The sequence below is a fragment of the Lynx rufus genome, unplaced genomic scaffold (assembly GCF_022079265.1).
Source record: "Lynx rufus isolate CCGP_SWC_20201006 ecotype Redwood Valley unplaced genomic scaffold, mLynRuf1.p SCAF_6, whole genome shotgun sequence".
NCBI lineage: Eukaryota > Metazoa > Chordata > Mammalia > Carnivora > Felidae > Lynx > Lynx rufus.
The window spans coordinates 362,501-382,657 of NW_025814878.1; the positions used below are offsets into that span (position 1 = coordinate 362,501).

Here is a 20,157-nt window from a genome sequence, read left to right on the forward strand (position 1 = left end):
AGAGTTGAGTCTCCTTAGAGATTGCTAACCATTTTTTAAAAGTGCAGACATTGGGATGGATGGTTATATAATTGGAAGCTGTTTACAACACAGTCTTACCTTGGTTGCTCTGCGGGAGTTGACTATGGCTTGTTAAAATTGTGAAATAGTGTGGCTGTTCAGTGGGGGTGTAATAACCCAATGGATAAGGGTGGAAATGAAATGTGTTTATGTGTAATAACTGCCGTCCTTTAGAGTAGTTGTACTTGTATTTTCAGAATTCATTTTTTCCCCTCAACATTCAAAGACTCAAAATTATACTAAGTCCTATATAACAAATTTTTGAGCATCCTTTTTTTTTTTTGTTTTACTTCTGTTTATAGTCATCATTTTTGTGATCTTAAAGATGATATTCATGTTGTTGATTTCAACTATGATATGCCAATATTTTAAAGGATACGTGGGTAGTCCACTAAGCTCGGCTGGTGGCAAGATGTTCTAAATATTTTGCAATCACGGCTACATTCTGTTTTAGCTGGATCTTGTTCTCACACTACCCTACCTGCTACAGCTTTTATATCATTTAGCGGTACGGAGAGAATTTAATAACTTAGCAAATATGGGAGAACTTAATAACCTAGCAAATACTGAGTGTTTACTAAGCTTGAGTCCACTAAGCTAGTGGACTGGCACTAGATATTCGGAACATACGGAACAGAGTGCAGTGTGACATAAAGGGAGGCTGTAACAAAAATAAATAAATAAATAAATAAATAAATAAATAAATTTAAAAAAAAAAGGGAGGCTGTAACGATAGGGGAGGTAGAACCGGTGTGTGACAAATGGGAGACAGAATTATTTTCTTCAGTAGTTTGCTTAGGCAAGTGGACACGTTCCTCATCTTTTCCTGGGTCCAAAGCAAGGTGTCATGCAGAAGAGATGATTCTGGGAGTCCACAATGAATGGATTTCATGTGAAACTGCTTTAGACTAACGCAATATACGTTATTTAAACTACAAGTCGGGGTGCTGGGAGACTCAGTCCGTTAAGTGCCTGACTTCAGCTCAGGTCATGATCTCATAGTTTGCGCGTTCGAGCCCCGCGTCGGGCTCTGTACTGACAGCTCGGAGCCTGGAGCCTGCTTCGGATTCTGTCTCCCTTTCTCTCTCGGCCCCTCCCCTGCTCATACTCTGTCTCTGTCTCTGTCTCTCTCTCAAAAAATAAAGAAACATTAAAAAATGAAACTAGAAGTGATAGATAGTTTCAGGTCAACATAAGGAAAAATGGGTTGTGCAAAGCTGAGCCAAGCACCTTCAGAGATGGTGCTGATTTTGTGCCTTTGGTATAGATTTGTTGTGCACCTGGCTCATGAGGCATATATGTCAGCAAATGTGGTTTGGTTCAGGCTGAAGGACCACTGCCCAGAAATAAAATAGCAAAAATTCCTGAAAACATTGGAGGAGAAGATTCTCTGTGGCCTAGCTCCCTGTCACAGGATCAAGGTTGCAGGTTCAGAAATTCTGGCCATATGTCTCTTCCACAGTGGGCGTGTAGGAGTCAAACAAAACTGAGGTTGCCTCCTAGGTGACAAGGAGAGAGAGTAAACTGAGGGAATCAGGCAGGTTGTAGGTGATCAGTAGAGCTAATGGTGCAGACATTATCCTTGGTGTTTACATAACAGGAAATGAAGCTATAGCAGGGAGGAGGCAGCAGCTGGAAATGGTAAGTGCCAGGCTGGACACCATGGAAACAGTCAGAGGAAGACTTGGAAGGATGCCTCAGCCAGGGACTCCACCTTATCAGATGCTGGTCCTGTCGTGGTGGGATGAGTCATGTGTTTAAAGTTGGTAAAACTAAGTTGGATACTTTCATACTCCCAGATGTAATTATCTGGGGAGATGTCTTATGCTTATGGGGAAACCAAAGGAAGAATTCTTTTTTTTTATTTAAAAAAATTTTTATTAATGTTTATTTATTTCTGAGACAGAGAGAGACAGAGCGTGAGAGGGGGGAGGGGCAGAGAGAGAGGGAGACACAGAATCCGAAGCAGGCTCGAGGCTCTGAGCTGTCAGCACAGAGCCCGACGCGGGGCTTGAACTCACAGACTGTGAGATCATGACCTGAGCCAAAGTCGGTCACACAACCGACTGAGCCACCCAGGCGCCCCCTCCCAAAGGAAGAATTCTTAAAGGAAGTGCCATTCCAGCTGGACCCTGAAGGTATGGAGTAAAGATGGTGATGGCCATGGAGATGGGACAGTCACTGTCCAGCCACACATTAAGACTCGTTCTGCTTGGTGTAGGGGATGCGGCATGTGCCAGGGAGAAATGGGCAAGAAGCTCCCTTCTGCCTCTGACGAGCAAGGCCCCAAGGTCTGCCCTGTGGTGCTGCAAGCTCGCAGGATCCCCTTTTCCCCTCTTACCAGCCAATGTGGTTTTCGTTTCAGCACACTTAACAGCAGCCTATTCTACTTGTCACTATGACGGAAGAACCCCTGAGTTTTGTTATCTGCATGCCTGATGAGGGAAGGAGAGAGGGGACCAGGCCCATCCTTGTTATTTATTCTCCCCTGCTGTGCTATCTGATGTGATGACTTCCTCAGTCCTCCCTCGCTCCCTTTGAGGTCCTCAGTAGGCAAACGCTGGCTACCTTGTGCGAGAGTACGGATGTAGGACATTTCCCTGGTCATAGAAAGTTCCCCTGGGTACCCTGTTCTACTTAATATTTTAATATGATCATCTGTGATAAATGTAGTAAATCAATTATATACAGGCGGTTTTATAGTGTATTGATACTGAACATTATTTTACTGTGGTATCGAATATGTTACTCTCACTGTTTCCTGCCCTGGTAAACAAATTATCCAAGCAATTAAACTCCTGATTCTCTGTGACAGCCAGCGGTGGAAACTTCTGAGGTCAATGAAAAGTTTTCATGAGAATCAGCATGAGTTTTCTTAAGTAGTCATTAATCTTATTAAAACAACTTCGTTAGGCCGTAAGCCCACTAAAACACATTTAAACAAATGGGAAGTATGCACATTATGCGGGTTTCTCGGAAAGTCAAAGCAAATAATATATGTCATCTTTAAAAAGGGGTTTTAGGGGCGCCTGGGTGGCGCAGTCGGTTAAGCGTCCGACTTCAGCCAGGTCACGATCTCGCGGTCCGGGAGTTCGAGCCCCGCATCGGGCTCTGGGCTGATGGCTCAGAGCCTGGAGCCTGTTTCCGATTCTGTGTCTCCCTCTCTCTCTGCCCCTCCCCCGTTCATGCTCTGTCTCTCTCTGTCCCAAAAATAAATAAACGTTGAAAAAAAAAATTAAAAAAAAAAATAAAAAGGGGTTTTACTCGATATGTTGCAAATCTTGTTAACGATTTCTGCAATTTCTTGGATGAAGCAGGGAGGACAAAGGAAGAGTGGAGACTTGCCTGAGGATTATGTTAACTCTACAAAATGAGAGAGAGAAACTAAAGATAAGGACAAAAAGGATAATGCTAAGGAAACCCTAAGGGCACTTTAAATGGGCACAGTGACTCACACTTTGAAAAGGGCCCTGAACGCTGGCTGTGCTTTTTAACTTCTGTCCAGAAAAATAAATAAATAAATAAATAAATAAATAAATAAATAAATAAATAAACAAACTTATGAACGAAAGGAATGTACTTTACTTGTAAAATCATTACATCAGTAGACTCACCCTCGGGGCTTATGATAAAATAATCATCGTCAAGCAAAAATAAAAAATGTATTGATAGTTGGGGTAGGGGGAAGACCTTAATTGTCTAGATGCTGTTCAGGAACATCTGATAAGGTCAGGTTCAGAGACTTGAGGGGTGTGGCTCATGTCTCTACACTAAGCCCTAGGCAGTAAGTTGAATCCTTCCTCCGGATTTTTTTTTTCCTCCAATTTTTTTTTTTTTTTTTTGAGGAACAGTTTCACAAAATGCCCCACAAAAGGCGTGCTTCTGAGGTCAGGTAAAGTCTGGGATGTGCTGTGCTCTCTACTTCTGTTACAGAGTCACAGAACTCTCTGAGAGTCCCACAGTGAGGTTTGCTCACCTTGGCTTAATTTAGCCTCCCTGAAAATGGTTTGGCGAAGGAATCCCAGGTATTTGGGCTTCACACCATGTCGCAGCCTGCAAACCATGATGGTGTTCTGTAAGGTGTCCCGAATCCCTCAAGGAGCCCTATGGTTTTGTATGAGAAAAGTCCGTGGTTTTAGGATGTTGAAGGATTCAGGAGTGAGTAGCATGATGTCTGCAACTTAATTACAAATGATTCAGCCAAAAATATATACATGGGTAGTATATGTGTATGTATGTATATGTGTACACACACACACACACACACACACACGGAGGAGTGAGCTGAAAACATGGCAAAATGTTCACAACTGGTGAATGATAGCAAAGGATATATTTCTAATACTTTTGAAGTATTTCTCTAGTTTTGAAATTTTATTCTGTAGAAAGAGGGGAACGTTATAAACACCATCACAAGCTGTACTGGTTATTTTAAGGAGCGAAGGGGTCGCCATATGGAGAGTTGATTAAGCAAGAGAAAGGATTTTAAGAGCCAGACAGAAGTGAAAGGGGAAGGATTCATATCGTTGACTAGAGACAGGGACTCGGCTGGGGAAAAGCTTTCCAGGGCATTCTTCACACTGCCTTGCCATTCCTTGAGAAGTTGTGGTTCCATCTTCCAAAGTCTGTGCCTCAGACCCTTAGTCAGGCCAATGGGAACATTGCCCAGAAAAACACATCATGGTGTTGCTTGTTCTTACTCCTGTCCTGTGCACTGCAGACCTCGGTGTGACACAGAGAAGTCTGCCAACTTTAAATAGTGTGATGCAGCCAGACTAGCGATGAAGCCACCCTGAAAAGGGGATCTCAGGATTTACCTGAAAGCCCCAACTTCTGGACCACGTAAAACCAACAGCTTGAAATTTGCCGTAGCCAGGGCTGGCCTGACCTTGATCTTCCTGGGACTGACTATTAATCCCCAGCTCGCAGCTGGCTCAGGGAAGCACGTGTAATAGATTGCACGTCACCTTATATGCTTCCAGGGCACAGACGTGGGCACGCAGTATTTTCTGACTAACTTCTCAAGGACTTTGGTGAAGGTTGCAGCACAGAAAGCTGGAAGAGTTACGTCCCCAGTCTTCGGTTGCCGGTTGCCCCTGCCTTTATCATTTGCTGAAACAATATTGCAAACGTTGCTGTTGCCCTGAGGGAGAAGGAAGAGCCATTTAGTTTCATGGATGCATCATTTACTGTTGCAAAGCTGTTGCTAATATGCTCTTTCAGACAATGCTAGGGTCTTTGCCAACCTGGCTCCCCTTCCTAAGCTCCTTCTCCCATTCCTGTTCCTCCTCCTCTTTTTTCTTATTGTTTAACCTTTACAGTAGGTTATAAAAATTGTAAAATTGGATGTGTTCATATTTCTGTTGAAGGTTTTAACAATAAGGGCTCCTACCTCCCTCGCTAAGCTCTTCTTGGAACACAGTGAAACCGTCAGACAGAAATGGTCTTCTGATGTTCTGTCAGTTATTACGGTGTTTCTATAACTTTACGGTCCTACCCATTGCATGTATTGAACTGCATAAACCTCATGAATCTATCTTATGTAATTATTATAGTTGCTAAAAACAATGCGATATCTACAGACTTGAGTATCTTGTACGTTAAGGCACCAAGCTACAAAGAGGCGTCAAAAAGACAATTTCTTATCAATACAAACATATATTTATACTTTACCTTCCCTTCACACTGGAGGCTAAATATTAGGCTACATATTAATTTCCGGAGAGTAATATTTATAAAACATATTGCTAATAAATGCTAACATTATAAAGTTTGACATTTTTATTGTGCTTTACATGTTACAAAGTGTTGTCACTTACAATATCGGTAAAGATGACTGAACAAATGACAATTCAATATGTCTACAGATGTTGTTTTATAAACAAGTAAAAATACATGGGGCTGCATAAGACTTAGGATCTCTTTTTGTTTCTCATTATTCTTGTACTAATTGTTTTTAATAAACCATATGCACTTGGGAGGCTGAAGGTTTTTTCTCATAATGATAAAAATATTCTTTATTATTTCTAGATGATCTTGATGAAAATAGTAAAATTTTAAACAAAGTTTTTATGCCACTACATTTTATGTAATTCCTATCCAACAAGAAGTAAGGTATAAAGGTTCAAAGAACTATTTAATGTTATAAATTTTAAAAAGACAGTTATTTTACTAGTGAATGCTTCTAAATAAAGTGAGTTCTTTGCAGAAATGGCATCGTGACACTATTTGGAAAGGTTCCCCTAACGGACAGAATAGCACTACGTGTGTATGGTAACATTTGAGAGAAGTGATCAGAGATGTTTAGTTATTGATTTTTTTTTTTTTTTGTGCAGCTTTTACTCTTGTGTTATTTGAAAGGCATTTGTCAAGGTAGATCCAGACAGAAGTGTGAAACACAAGGCGCCCATTTCTGCACACGGCGGCCGGGTTCCTTAAGCCCCTCAGGACTCTCGTCTTACTTTATGTGTGCCTGTGCATTGGAACGTCTTCACTGGAAACCCAGGAAGCTGTGATCAGGCCACTCATATCATGAGAAATGGGCTGGTGTGTCCCTGTAGATAAGATTTTAAGAGGAAAAAATCTAGAGCCTTCAAAACTGTGTAAGAAGCATGAAATAGAATTCAGGAGCAGTGGTCTTTAAATTTCCAATAGTCCCTATATTTCCTGTGCTTTTAAAAAACCTCAGCGGCACAGAATGCATCTAACTTCCCCGCGTGGCAAATACTCTTGGCTGGCTCTCTTGGCAGCAGGTTGCTAACTTTGCTGAGTAAGTCACAGGGCTGTTGGCAGGAAGAAGAAAAGATTTTCACTCTTTTGAGCATAAAGCTAGATTTTCTAAATTAAATTGTTGTATCCTCGTTGGAATATTTATCCCGCTAATGTTTCAAAATGCTCCCGAGGAGTTCGTTTAAAAATTTGTCTCAATTTGGATTCAACGCTGATTGGCTACTTCCTCTGCTTTTTTTTTCCTACCCCCCCCCCCCCAGCAGGTAGACCACCTTACAACAGCTTTTACGTTTATTGCAAAGGCCCCTGCCAAAGAATACAGCCAGGAAAACTCAGGGTGCGGTGTGGTACCTGCCGACAGGCGACGCTCACCTTGGCCCAGGTAAGGAGCTACAGCATTGGCAGAAACTGCCCAGAAACATGAGTGTGTGTTTCCGGAGATGGCTTTCAGTGTTTTGAATCCAATAAGACCCATGGCTCAACAAAAGAGACATTCTTCTATGCGGTCGTGATGGTTAATGGTATCTGAAGTTTCATTTAAAAACATTACTCTGTCAAACGTTAGGTAGTGCCGAACCGTTGTTTCCCTATCTTTAATCCAGGCCTACCGAGAGGAAGTACAGAGACGCTTTTATAGCGAAAAGGTGTTGGGCTTTGGCGGGGGCGTCTTTTAGAAGAGGCCAGGAACTGGAAATGTTTCATGTCTTGTTCCGTGCGACAGTAACATGGTTGTGTACGTGTGTCAAAATCCACTGGACGGTTCACTGAAAACGGGTGCACTCGGGGCCGCTAAACCTAAGTTATGCCTCACGGAGGAAGCAGAAAGGGAAGTCATGGATCGACAACCGTGTGCACGCGGGTTGGGCCAGCCGCCACCTGCCGTGGCCTCCACTAGTGTGGCACAGCTCACTGGCTAAGAAGGATTTTACATTTTTAGGTGGCCAGGAAATATCAAGAGAATGCTGTGTGGCCCACGGACGTTATATGAACTTTAATCTCCAACCTCCATGATACAATTGTACCCGAAGGCCACTCATTTCCTTACGTGTTGTCTGTGCCGCCTCTGTGCCCACGGTGGGGTTGAGCAGTCACCGCACGGACTGGTTGCCCTGCGGAGCCTGGCGTATCTACCTCTGGCCCCCTAGAGAAAACCCTGATATAAAACATGTGCACAGCTAGGCCATGGCTCCCCCGTGATGGTTGTGTAGGATTTGGCCACAGTTGATGCGGATGTGAATGTGCGCAGGCACAGAGGGCATTCTGGTTGGTGCAGCTATGGGGGCTCAGCCAAGGAGGCATTAAAAAGGTCAAAGGTCTTCAGGCAACCAGGGCTGAATTGGGGACAAGTACTCCCTGACCACAGCGCCCCCCCGCCACCCATGGCTACCACATTTAGATTTTATTCCACAGACAATGGGGAGCCAAGGCAAAATGTTAAAAATAAAGGTGATTTATAAAATGACGTTTTAGAACCCTTTATTAGTGGTGTAATGGTTTGTCATTGGCACTGGTGTTGGTGACAGATTGAAGGCAAAGAGGCTTAATTAATAGACTCCTCATATGGTTGGTGGGCAGTGGGGCACTGGCCTGGGTCAGGGTGGTGGCCCATGGCATGGGTCTAACGGAGCAGCATGGTAGAAAATGAAGGATATACCCAGCAAAGGAGAAACCATGTATCCCTGCCTCAGGCCTGGGAAGACGGTGGCATCACTCAAAAGTCCAGTACAGTATTTCATCATCATACAACCTGTCAGCTCCACAGGGGAATCCTGTGAACTCCACTTAGGAAGACAAATCCTAAGTTTGTTCTGACTCTCTGGACTGGACCGTTTTCTGGGGGCATCACTAGGCAGCGCTTCTGTCTGTGAAATGGGTTCTCTTAAATACCACAGAAGTTTCTCTTCCACCAGAATCTCTCCTCTGCCACTAGCCTTTTCCAGTGCGTTAAGTAGCCTCTTCTTTTTTTGATCTATGCTTCAGTCTTGATTGCCTCTGATGGTGGATGTGACCTAAATATACCAACTTCCAATTGTTCTTAGTAAAAACAGCAATAACAAATTATTATTGAAATCCATGCTTCATTATTTTCCTGCATTATGTAATTGAATTATTTCATAACACTCTTAAGTACCATCAGTGACCTTATTTTAGATGCGAGAAACCTGAAGCTTGAAGAGATTAAGGAAACAAGAGTTCATGAGACCAGGGGCTTGAACCGGGCTGTGTGATCTAAACTTGTAAACTCTACAGTCTCCCCGTTTTTACTGCACAGATATATTCACACTAAATGTCATGTGCTCAGATATCCCCAGTGATCAGACAGGTGATTTAAGAATGGGTGAGAAGTGGGCATCGGGGGTGGTGAGGACCACGGTGAATGAAGAGGCCAAGAAGCCACTCCTGCCACTTGTTAAGAAGTGATTGGCTTAATGGGGGCAATGTTTTAATTAAGAGAAACTGTAAATGGGGATTTTTATGTGAAATTTCTCATATTAACAATAGGCTCCATGGGGGGGGGGATCGAAAACAAAAAGGAAAAACAGCCTGCGGTGTCTGTGTAAATGCATGAACCAAAGTTGTATCGTATGGGCTAAATGGTACATCAACGTTGGGTGCTTAGAGGGCCTGGTGAGCGGTAAGCACTTATTTAGAGGGAGTAATTGTTGAGAGGCAGTATGGTGGGATCCTGAGAAGATGAGTCTGCAGACTCTTTGTACTACATGGGTTAGAATTCATATTTCATTATTTCCCATTTATGTCAACGTGGGGACATCTGTCCACCGGGATAATGGTATCTACTTCTTATTTCTTGGGAAGATTAATTAATCTATGAAGAGTATTTAGAACAGTAACTGGAACATAAATAATTAGAAATCTTAAATGCTTTCTTATTGTTACTTTTTTACTATTATACTTAACACAGACACACATACACACACACACCCACACACACACACACACCCACACACACACACACACACACTTCTATGTAATTCACCATGAAATCAATCCATACTTTGGCTAACTCCTTTCAAAGAAATGAAAGCATCCCCTTCCCACCCTGCTCATCAAGAAGCTCTGTGTATTTCCCTCACCCGCTCACCTGGACCAGCATGTCCTTGGAGGGATGATCTCATGCACCCAGTGGTCTGGGTTCTGCCCCATCTCAGATGCCCACTCCCATGACCACCCCAGACTTTGCCAGTGCCTAGAACTGCTCCACATTTGATTACTAAATTCAGACTTTTATTCTCCCTACATTGTTTTTACTCTGTACATTGTTAACCCCTCTCTTAAATTTTTCTAGAGCTGTCTCGTGCCTTTTCTTTCATCATTTCCTCCACTGACAGGCTCAAGCTTCAACCCCATTATTACAGATAACATTAAGTTTCTGTTCCACATTCTATGCAATTGTCCAGTTGTCAATATTCCTAGTGTCCCTAAGCCTCTTGTATCAGATAACTTGTCAGTTGGCATCCCTGGTGAATTTCAGCCCTCCGCACAGTATCTTGCCCATGGTGGGGCACAAAGCTGGCAATGCTAAGTGAATGGCATCTATATTTGAACTTTTACACATTGACAAGATAGACCCATGTACTTTAGAAATTCTATGTGACATTTTGTAATCATAGTAATAATGATTGTTTTGCTACCATTTATTGATTTCCTTCATTACATTTATATTCTGGTACTTCTTTTTTTTTCTAATTCTCATGACAGAACTGCACTGTAAATATTATTGTCTACTGTTTTTAATAAGGAGACTCCATGAAGTTAAGTTATGAGCCCAAAGTTAAACAATTAACAAATGTTGATGCCAGGGATTAAAAGTCTTCTGTGGGTCTATAAAGCCTTTTCTAGGATAGATTGCTCACTATACAAACCTGGTAATCAATGTCCTATTACCCAACTGCTTCCCTGTACTTAAAATACCATTCAAAAAAAAAAAAAAAACTACTTAAAGATTTAGGAAAAATGGAAAAGATTTAAAGATTACTTATTTAATCTAAAACATTAGTATTGTTACTAGCTGTAACATGCCTGGAACCCAGTAAATGAGGACTTTGATTTTTTGTTAATAACAAAAATCCACACTCAGTCGTACCTTCAGAAGATATCTCTGGAGCAGCTGAGTAGTCACACTAGTCTGCAAGTTAAGTCTTGCCAGCGGGTGGGGCAGGTGCTGAACTTTGTGGAGAGGAAGCATTTCTATGAAGAGAATAGGCAACTCTTAGGGTTCATTTTTTCAAACTTTATCAAGATCTATAACGTACAGAATTCTCTGTAGTCAAGAGAGAAAAAACAAAAAGGAAAGGACTTTGTGTGGCTGACAATTTACAGTAGAACAGGGGGTGGTTTATCTGAGCTCTTGCAAGGAACTTGTTATATGCAAGGAGAAAAACCAGAACCTACTTAGCCACCTGGGTTATATTTTGTAACATAGTTTTATTTTTTCTGGTCTGGAAAAAAAATGAGTCTACAATAGGCCCTTTGCCTTTCATGGGTCTTAATAGTAATCTCCTAATTAATTTTTGTTGTTGTGGGGGACTTACTCCTAATGCCAACATTTCCTCGACACTATTTAAATTTTGCATGCAAGATAATGAGCTGCCTCTCATACCTAATGCTCTAAGGTTTAAGTGTTTACATGTTTCATATTTAATACGATGCTCTTAATGAGTTGGCAAGGAAGATAGGACGGCCATTTCTGCTGTGATGTTAAGAATGGGAAACTGATGTCTGAAGTTTGGGCCTGACCTTGAGGGTAAATTGAAAATCAGCTGGGATGCCAGGTTTTCTTCTGTCTTTAAATGAAATTACCTTCTTTATTTCATGGTGACCTTGGCCAGGGTTTCCACTAACCAAAATATCCTTGAGAAACGTGAATGCTCACTGGAAAATAGTGAACAGCGGCTGATTTGAACAAAAAACATGGCAGGCCTCCAATTTTCATTTGCCTTTGCAAAGACAGTCCACTTAGGTCCACCCAGAAATGACACAGGGCTGAGCTCAGAAGGAAGGTTGCTTTGTACTTGCATGTATGCTTCTGACTGTGTTCTTGAACAATAAAATGGGTAACCTAAAATTACCTGTGTCATCATTGTTTCCCTCATTGGTGTGAAAAATCAAATGAGACTAAGTCAAAGCCTCAGAGACTTTCTTCTTTTTTTATTTAATACAAAAAATAAATGTGGACAGAAAAAGTAAGGTTTTCCAAGGTATGTAGAGAATACACCGCTTTTAGAAATAACTAGAAATTAAAGAAGGAGTTTATACTGGAAAAAGAAGCAGCACCGAGAGGCTTAAAGATGCTTGTCTTCTTCTCTCCCCGTGGGTGCCGCTACCAAACTCAAGGTTAGAGGGTCCGCAGCCGTGGTCCTTCCAGTCCATCTTATTGTTAGACTGCGAGTTTGGTGGTGGGGAGAGAGCCCTCTGGCAGGGGAGCAAGGTCTGCCGTCAGGCGTGCCTCTTAGCTGCTGTCAAAGATTTCCCAGGACCGATTCATAAGAACAGAAGAGGCTGTGTGACTAATTAAAACATGTGCCTGGGGTTGACGAAGTTTAGTTAGAACATGATGCTGATGACGAGGAGGGAGTCCCCAGGGGTCACGCTAAGAGGGCAAATCCTCCTTAGCCCTGTGGGCTTCTGCTCCCTGAGACCTAACAGTGCCGTCTCCTGCATTCCGGGTCCCTTTCTGCCACCACAGTCCGGCCATCACCCACATTCCGAGTGGACTCAGCCTCCTGAGGAAGACAGAGCTTCCGGGACAGGGAAAAATGGACTCGTTTCTCTCCCAGGACACAGGCTTAAAGTACAGTAAGAGTATTTATGAGTGAAACAGTTCATTGAGTAACAATAACCGGACGCTAGGACAGACGTGGAAGTGAGGGAGAGAGCACACCGCACGGGCGCAGTCTGTCCTAAAATACTGGACTCGGGGCTGTCTGGGAGCTGAGAGCCAGAGACAAAGGCTTCCTGCACTCCTTTTCCCGTCAGATGTTCTAGATTCGAATTCTGCTGCTTAGTAGCTGCAGGACGTTGGACAAGTTACTTAAATTCTTGGTCTCAGTTTTCTTGTCGGATTGGAAGTATTGGAAGTAAATTGGAAGTAAAATTTTTCATCAAAGTTATCGCGGATTCAATGATTCCATTCTTTAAAGTACGAAGCATAGTGAAAACAAATATAAATAAAGTACTGAGCACAGTGGCACATAATTCACATTCAGAAACTATTGCTCTTACTGTCATTTGTTCAGGTGACGAGTTTTCTGCCAAAAAAGCATCAGAGCAACTGTGGAACTCTCCTTGTACCCCGATACCTGCAGGGCGCTTTAGTTGTGATCAAGGTTACACCCTGTTCATCTCTCCAGCACAAACTCTAGGTAGCCCGAGTTACCTACCATCAGCATCTTTTTGTTTGCGACTCAGTTTATTAGTTTTCCAGTGAATCAGAAGCCAGGAGACCAGTGCAGCCAAGAGCTGCAGAGAATCCCCCCCCCCACCCCACAATCACTATAATTACTTTATCTCAAAAAGAACTTTATCTTTGCCACTCTAATGAGATAGCCTGCCACGGAATAGCATTAAAGCTAAAAGGTTTCTGATGAGGAATGGGGCAATAAATAGAGTAAGATGTAAACCGCCTGGCGTGATGGATTTTATTTAAAATTGGTTTATAGATTAGAAACAATTTATGTGAGGATATTTATTAAGAAATATTGTCTAAATGCATAATCATTCCTGAACTTAATATTTGTTGCAGATTAATTGTTAGTAAGGAGTCCACTTCTTCTCTTCATATCAAAAGCTATATAATAAAGCCTTGGACTATATCTAAGCTTGTTTAGAAATAAGTATGTGTAATCCCACTTTTTACTTATTCAATTCTTAGGCATTTCTGAGTCGTTGAAAATTATTTTGTTATCTAAATATTTTTTAAAAATTGTAAAGCCCATTTTGGATGTCCAAAATGTGTAACCTGGCCCTGAAGTCTGTTTTGATTTGTGTTATGATGTTAAACCTGCGAAGAAGCTAGTTTTTGTGGTGGATTGATCTCACATCAGGGATTTAGGACAGAGAGGGAGCAGAAGACAGGTCTTGCCTCTGTAGGTGCTGGGGCACCCGTCCGTTCCCTTCTGCCCCTGTCGGTTCTGCCCACGAGATTTTTCTTGGCCGTAGGGACTCTCCTTCCTCCATCTTTCTGAAGCCCACCTTCTTTGTGTTATGTTCTCTTCGGTTCCACTGTGGACTCCGGCCCCCTCCCAGCCACACACTCTTGACGTCCTCACACTGGTCAAGTATCCCGTCAAGAGTAACTGACAAAAGATTCAGAGATTAGAAGATTTTTCCTCTTTTTCTCTTTTACCAAAACCAGTATCTGGAAAAGAGCCAGTCTCAGGTAAAAACAAGCAAATAATAATCATAACTCAAACTGCAAATTAGTATCAGAAAGAATTTTAAGTTTTAATGATTTCTTTTATATTAAAGCATGATTTGGGGTAGTTTACACATATATCAAACACTGCAAAGTCTAAATGTGAAATGATCTACTTAAATTGGGTTGATCCAGACCATTTCAGAATATCATTGTCAGCCAATATAAATGATTTAAAATTGTAAGTAAATGCTGCTAGTGTCATTTTCCTAAAACTCATAGTAGTTTTGGATAACTCATGCCTAGAGTACAGACTTAAAAATACTCTTTCCCATCAACCTCTATCTCCGCTGACTACAGATTAATTTGCTAGCCTCTTTTACTGATTTTACCAAATTTACTAATTTACCAAAAAAACTATCAGGGATAATATCATTCTGGAACATTCTTCTGGAATTTTTATTTATATGGTGATTGCATTACTCATTTGATTATTATAAATATATTCAATGATATATTTTCTGAGCAGATTTTAAGAAATGCTCGGTTTATTGAAAGCTAAAGATCACAGGTGAATTCATCCTATGAAAGTTTTCTTCTTGACTGTATTTCTGAATATATTCCTATGAATATAATCAAACCTCTGACATTTTATGTAGGAACTTTTGGGTTATACAAGATTTCTTTCTAATATTTATTTCAGTTATTTTTTCCAGATTTTTTCCTACCATTTTCTCTACTAAGTATTTATCAATTTACCAAAAACTTCTTTTAAGCAATTATAAAGTCTGTAGCATCTTATATAGAATCGGAATGTTGTAATGGCTTTCAAAGACATCTCAAGTCTCAGCTGAACAATTTTATCTTCCTAAGAGCATTTGAGATGTTATATTTGTTTAAACACTAGATATTTTCTGCTGCAGCTAGAGGCCATCGAGACAGATAGAAGGAAAGAGGACATTGAACACACAGCACTCTGGGAGCAGGGGAGGGATCTGAAGAGCTCAGAGCCCCGAAGACTGGGGGACACAGTTTATAAATAATCCAGTAAATTATTATATTAGCTAAGTCAACTTTTTTGCGTACTTGGTAAGTCAACTTCTGGTGGATCAACTTTCAGCTGACTTCCCTAGGAGCCCCTCCTACAAATGGCCACAGAACGTACACACATAGAACACAGTAGTTTTATCTGTTTAAAGATAGTACATTTTCAGAAAAGCTCTGGATCATTTTAAAGGTTCTGGATCATTTTAAAGACTTCTCCAATGTTTTAGCTGGGGTTCTGGTGGGAGAGGAGCCATAGGCAAGAGAAGAGGAAGGTGGAGGGAACAGAACGGCCTCTTGGACTTGCCTTGAGCCTCCTGGTTTAGAGGCGAATGGCAGCAGAGAGTCGTTTTCCATCAGAGTCTGGAGGAGAACCTGGGCAAAAGTCAGAGTTAGGCACACTCAGAGTTGTGGAAAAAGGAGCCCAACATTGCTCGGAGAACCAGGGGGATCCCAGACTTGACTAACAGGATTAGCACACAAACATGCAGGTATTCAACTACATTTCATTTCAGACAAACAAGGAAGTCTTTGTTGGTGTACTTATAAATACCTTACCTGGAACATACCTACACTAAATGGTTTCTATCTGAAACTCAAATAGTCATCTCTACTTCACCTGGCAACACCACTTCTGGGATCGTGTCTTCCCTCTTGGCCAGGACATCGGTGTAACAGTCGCTGGCACTGACACCAATGAGGGAGCCCTCAGTGGGCTTTTGGTCAAGCTGCATAGGTAAGCAGGTGCTGGAGCAGGAGGTGAACAGCAAGACTGACAAACACGGTGTGTGGAGAAGAGCCACAGGGGGCAGTCTAGAAACAACAGGATTCCTGAGGAGTAATCCCAGCATCCTTGTGTGAGAGTATTCAGCCAACAGCCACCTAAGCCACACGCAGACCTTTGCTAGATTCAAGTGTTCGTTTCTGGAGATAAATAAATGAAAAATAAATACAAAGAGAACTATTTATTGGAACTACACAGAATATTTTGACAAAATCACAACTTTAATGTATTTATAAAACATAAAGAAAAGATAAGGGTTTTCACAGAAAGTTTTCAGTATACTTTATTCTCTCATTTAAAGCTGCAGTTGGTCCACCTTCGGCTCAGGTCATGATCTCACAGTTCCTGAGTTCGAGCCCCGCATCGGGCTCTGTGCTGCCAGCTCAGAGCCTGGAGCGTGCTTTGGATTCTGTGTCTCCCTCTCTCTGCCCCTTCCCCACTCATGCTCTGTCTCTCTCTGTCTCTCAAAAATGAAAACAATGTTAAAAAAAATTTAAAACTGAAGTTGAATGTATCATATTTTAAAAATGTGTTGTTTTGTTTATTGGTTTACAGTGCTGTCCACCAGCATTGATAGAATGAACACTCACCTAACACAGGCTTAACCCATGAGGATATCAGTGTTGTTCTGAGCACCGACTGGGTTGTTTGTACCTTTACTATGCACTGTCCATGGCACAGCACTGGGCATCATGGCATCAGGTCTGCAGGGAGTGCAGGATGATAGGGAACAGCCTGCACATCTTGTTTATTCTAAAAAGGAAATAGTAACTTTGAAAATATTTTTAACGTTTATCGTTTTTGAGAGACAGAGAGAGCAGGGAAGGGGCAGAGAGAGGGAGACACAGAATCGGAAGCAGGCTCCAGGCTCCGAGCTGTCAGCACAGAGCCCGACACGGGGCTCGAACTCAGGAACCGCAAGATCATGACCTGAGCCTAAGTCAGACACTCAACCGACTGAGCCACCTAGGTGCCCCAGAATTAGTAACTTTTGGAAGCCTGCTTGAATGCTTCTCCTTACATCTCATTGTTTTAACTTGGTCATATGGCCACTGGTAATTACAAAGGAAGCTTGAAAAACAAGTATTTTCCAAAGGTGAATAGGATATCCCTGATTGGCTTAGACCAATCTAATTTATCCACTGAGTTGAGTCCATTGCTTCTCCAGTCAAAATCGACATTCTGTTAATAAGGAGAGAGAACGAGATGGACGTTTGGCGGGCAGTTACTAATGGCTGCCATATTTGTAAATGAATAATTACTTTAGATAACTTTCATGAACTCATCAGTTTCATTATTGAGTCTACATTATATACTCTGTTTGTATCACCATAGCTACACTGGGAATTTGGTCAGTCTTGAACTTCTTTTTGTGTGTGAAATGCCACTGTTGTTGCAACAGTTGTTTCTCTGCATAAGTGTGGTTCCCTGGTTGTCTACAGAATGATATTGATAGATTATCCATTTGACCTCTTAGAAGCTTTATCTAGAATTGGGTAAAGAAGAAAATGGATATTTATGGCAGTGGGTTAATTTATTTGTTCTTTGCTTAAGAAGTGAATAGTCCAAAAACCTCCCTGGGGAAAGACAACTAGAATTTAGTGGCCCTCTCTTACTCCATACTAATAAAATGTGGAGGGTGGAAGAGGCACATTGAATGACACTACTACAGAATTAGGCGAGACGGTAGAGATCGGGACTGTAGTCATTTTACAGAAGCATCGATACTTATGCATGCGTGCCATCTTCCATCTGGGAATATCAAGCTACCTGGATAAATGCATCAGGGAAGCCAGATGAGAAATGGAGAGGGTAACTGACTTCACATGGGTCCACTGTGAGAAAGGAGCCAAACTGATAATTAAATCTGAGAACCCAAGTTCAGATTCTTATTCAAGGTACCCATATTGAGTGCATTCATTGTCTGACTAGAACTGAGGGAACCTAGAGCCTTGTTCTGCAGCTTTTTCCTGGAAAAAAAAAGTCAAATTTACTAGACTACATTTCTTAAAGGGGGCATGGAAATTCAGAGACTGAATAAAAATCAAACATGGATGTTTTCCTTTAGCGAGGAGGCAATATATGAGTGCTCGTGTACTTGGAACATAGCAAGCTGCAGACATTAAAGGGGCTTTAATTGGATGGTGACTGCTTTCTGAGGGGCTAGTTAGGTCTACTGGTTTGTTGGAGGGCATACTGCTAATAAAGCTAGGAGCCGGGGGCGCCTGGGTGGCTCAGTCGGTTAAGCAGCCGACTTCGGCTCAGGTCATGATCTCGCGGTCCGTGAGTTTGAGCCCCGCGTCGGGCTCTGTGCTGACAGCTCAGAGCCTGGAGCCTGTTTCAGATTCTGTGTCTCGATCTCTCTGACCCTCCCCCGTTCATGCTCTGTCTCTCTCTGTCTCAAAATAAATAAATGTTAAAAAAATTAAAAAAAAAATAATAAAGCTAGGAGCCATGGTGTGAGCCTTGCAAGAGCCACTTGCCTTTCTGAATATGAGTATAACCCTACAATTACTTGTTAAGATGATTAAACTAGGGATTCTCCCAGCTAGTTTCAGAGAATTACATTTCTGTCAGGTGTCATGATGACCCTGAATTTTATGTCTTTTATATCTTCAGTTGCACATTGGGAATTTCGTATTCATTGAGAAAGCCATACTAATTAGCATACACTGACCTACTGCTTAGGAAATGACCTGCAATTAAAATGATCAGATATGGCCATCATGTAAAGCTGGCAGCACCATCTCATGGACAAATGGAACTTTCCTCACCATAATGTGTTAAAAGTAAATGAAAAATCATGTTTCTCTTTCTTACCGAATAAAATATCCTATTTAAAGTAGTTAAGGTAGAGAGTCAGTGAAAACAAATGTCATATAATCTGTAAGTTGTGTCATGTTGCCATAAGGCTAAGATTTCAGCTTTTCATAAACATATATAGGAAAGGTGATTCTGTTTACATATGTAGATAGATACATGTATACATCTAAATGTATATCTATGTATATCCATATATATCCATATATACATCTATCTATGTATATACATATATACACATACATATATACATGTATACATCTGTATCAGATCTATATACATCTATATGCATATCTATCTATCAATATCTCTACAAAATAAATGGAGCGTGTCCAAAAAATGAAGGACTCTGTGACTTGGGTATCCCTCTACTCTAGTCTATTACTAGACTCAGTGCCTTGAGTCAAAGACTAAACCTTTTCCATCTTTGTGCTTTGTTTTTTTAAGTTTATTTTATTATTACTATTTTTAATGTTCATTTATTTTTGAGAGACACAGAGACAGCGTGAGCAGGGGAGGGGCAGAGAGAGAGGGAGACACAGAATCCGAAGCAGGTTCCAGGCTCCGAGCCATCAGCACAGAGCCTGATGCAGGCCCCAAACCAATTAACCATGAGATCATGACCTGAGCCAAAGTCGGACTCTTAACGGACTGAGCCACCAGGTGCCCCTCCATCTTTGGGCTTTAGAATAGTGCTGGATGTAGTGGAGATGATTAGATGTGTTTTTTTGGAGTAAATGAATAATTGAACTGAGGGCATCATGGTTATTCTATGTCTTGGCCTACCCATAATCTTACAATAGAAATGGAGCATGTAGTCATGCAATCTACATTCCCTCCTGATACAAAAATTGCTCTTACAACATATGCTCAGCAGTGTCACTTGTCTTCTGCTTCGGCAGAAGCATTTAGCAATGGAGGAATGGAGGAACAGAGGAATTGTTGCTTTCCAAGTTAACTGTTGTCATTGTACAGAACTTTAATTGATGGAGAGTTATTGCCCTGAAATCTGTCTTACCCATAACTTATAGTTCTGATCTGTGAAAATAGAACAAAATGCAAGGAATCTTCCATTAGGCTGGTCTTCATATGTTTAAAGCAGCTAAAATTATTTACTTCCTGTGTTTCCTTTTGCTTACTAAACTTATGACTTTCAAATGTAAGAAAGGCTGAAAGTATCACCTTGCCTCAAAGAAATTCATTTTTCTGTGAATAGCTTCAGGTCAGGAAAGGTATGGCAAGCATGTGAGAGAAAGATCGTTGTTGGGGGTTCCTGGCTGGCTCAGTTGGTTGAGCATCTGACTCTTGATTTCAGCTCAGGTCATGATCCCAGGTTATGGGATCG

The 20,157-nt window shown here is 41.5% G+C and overlaps 1 protein-coding gene across 1 annotated transcript in view; it reads left to right on the plus strand.

Moving 5' to 3' along the window:
- Positions 1-20,157, plus strand: part of PRKN (parkin RBR E3 ubiquitin protein ligase) — a 1,084,792-nt gene that overhangs the window by 225,390 nt on the left and 839,245 nt on the right. Inside the window, exon 3 of the mRNA XM_047101957.1 lies at positions 7,050-7,171. Within this exon, the coding sequence (XP_046957913.1) occupies positions 7,050-7,171 (122 nt within the window). The remainder of the gene's footprint in view (positions 1-7,049; positions 7,172-20,157) is intronic.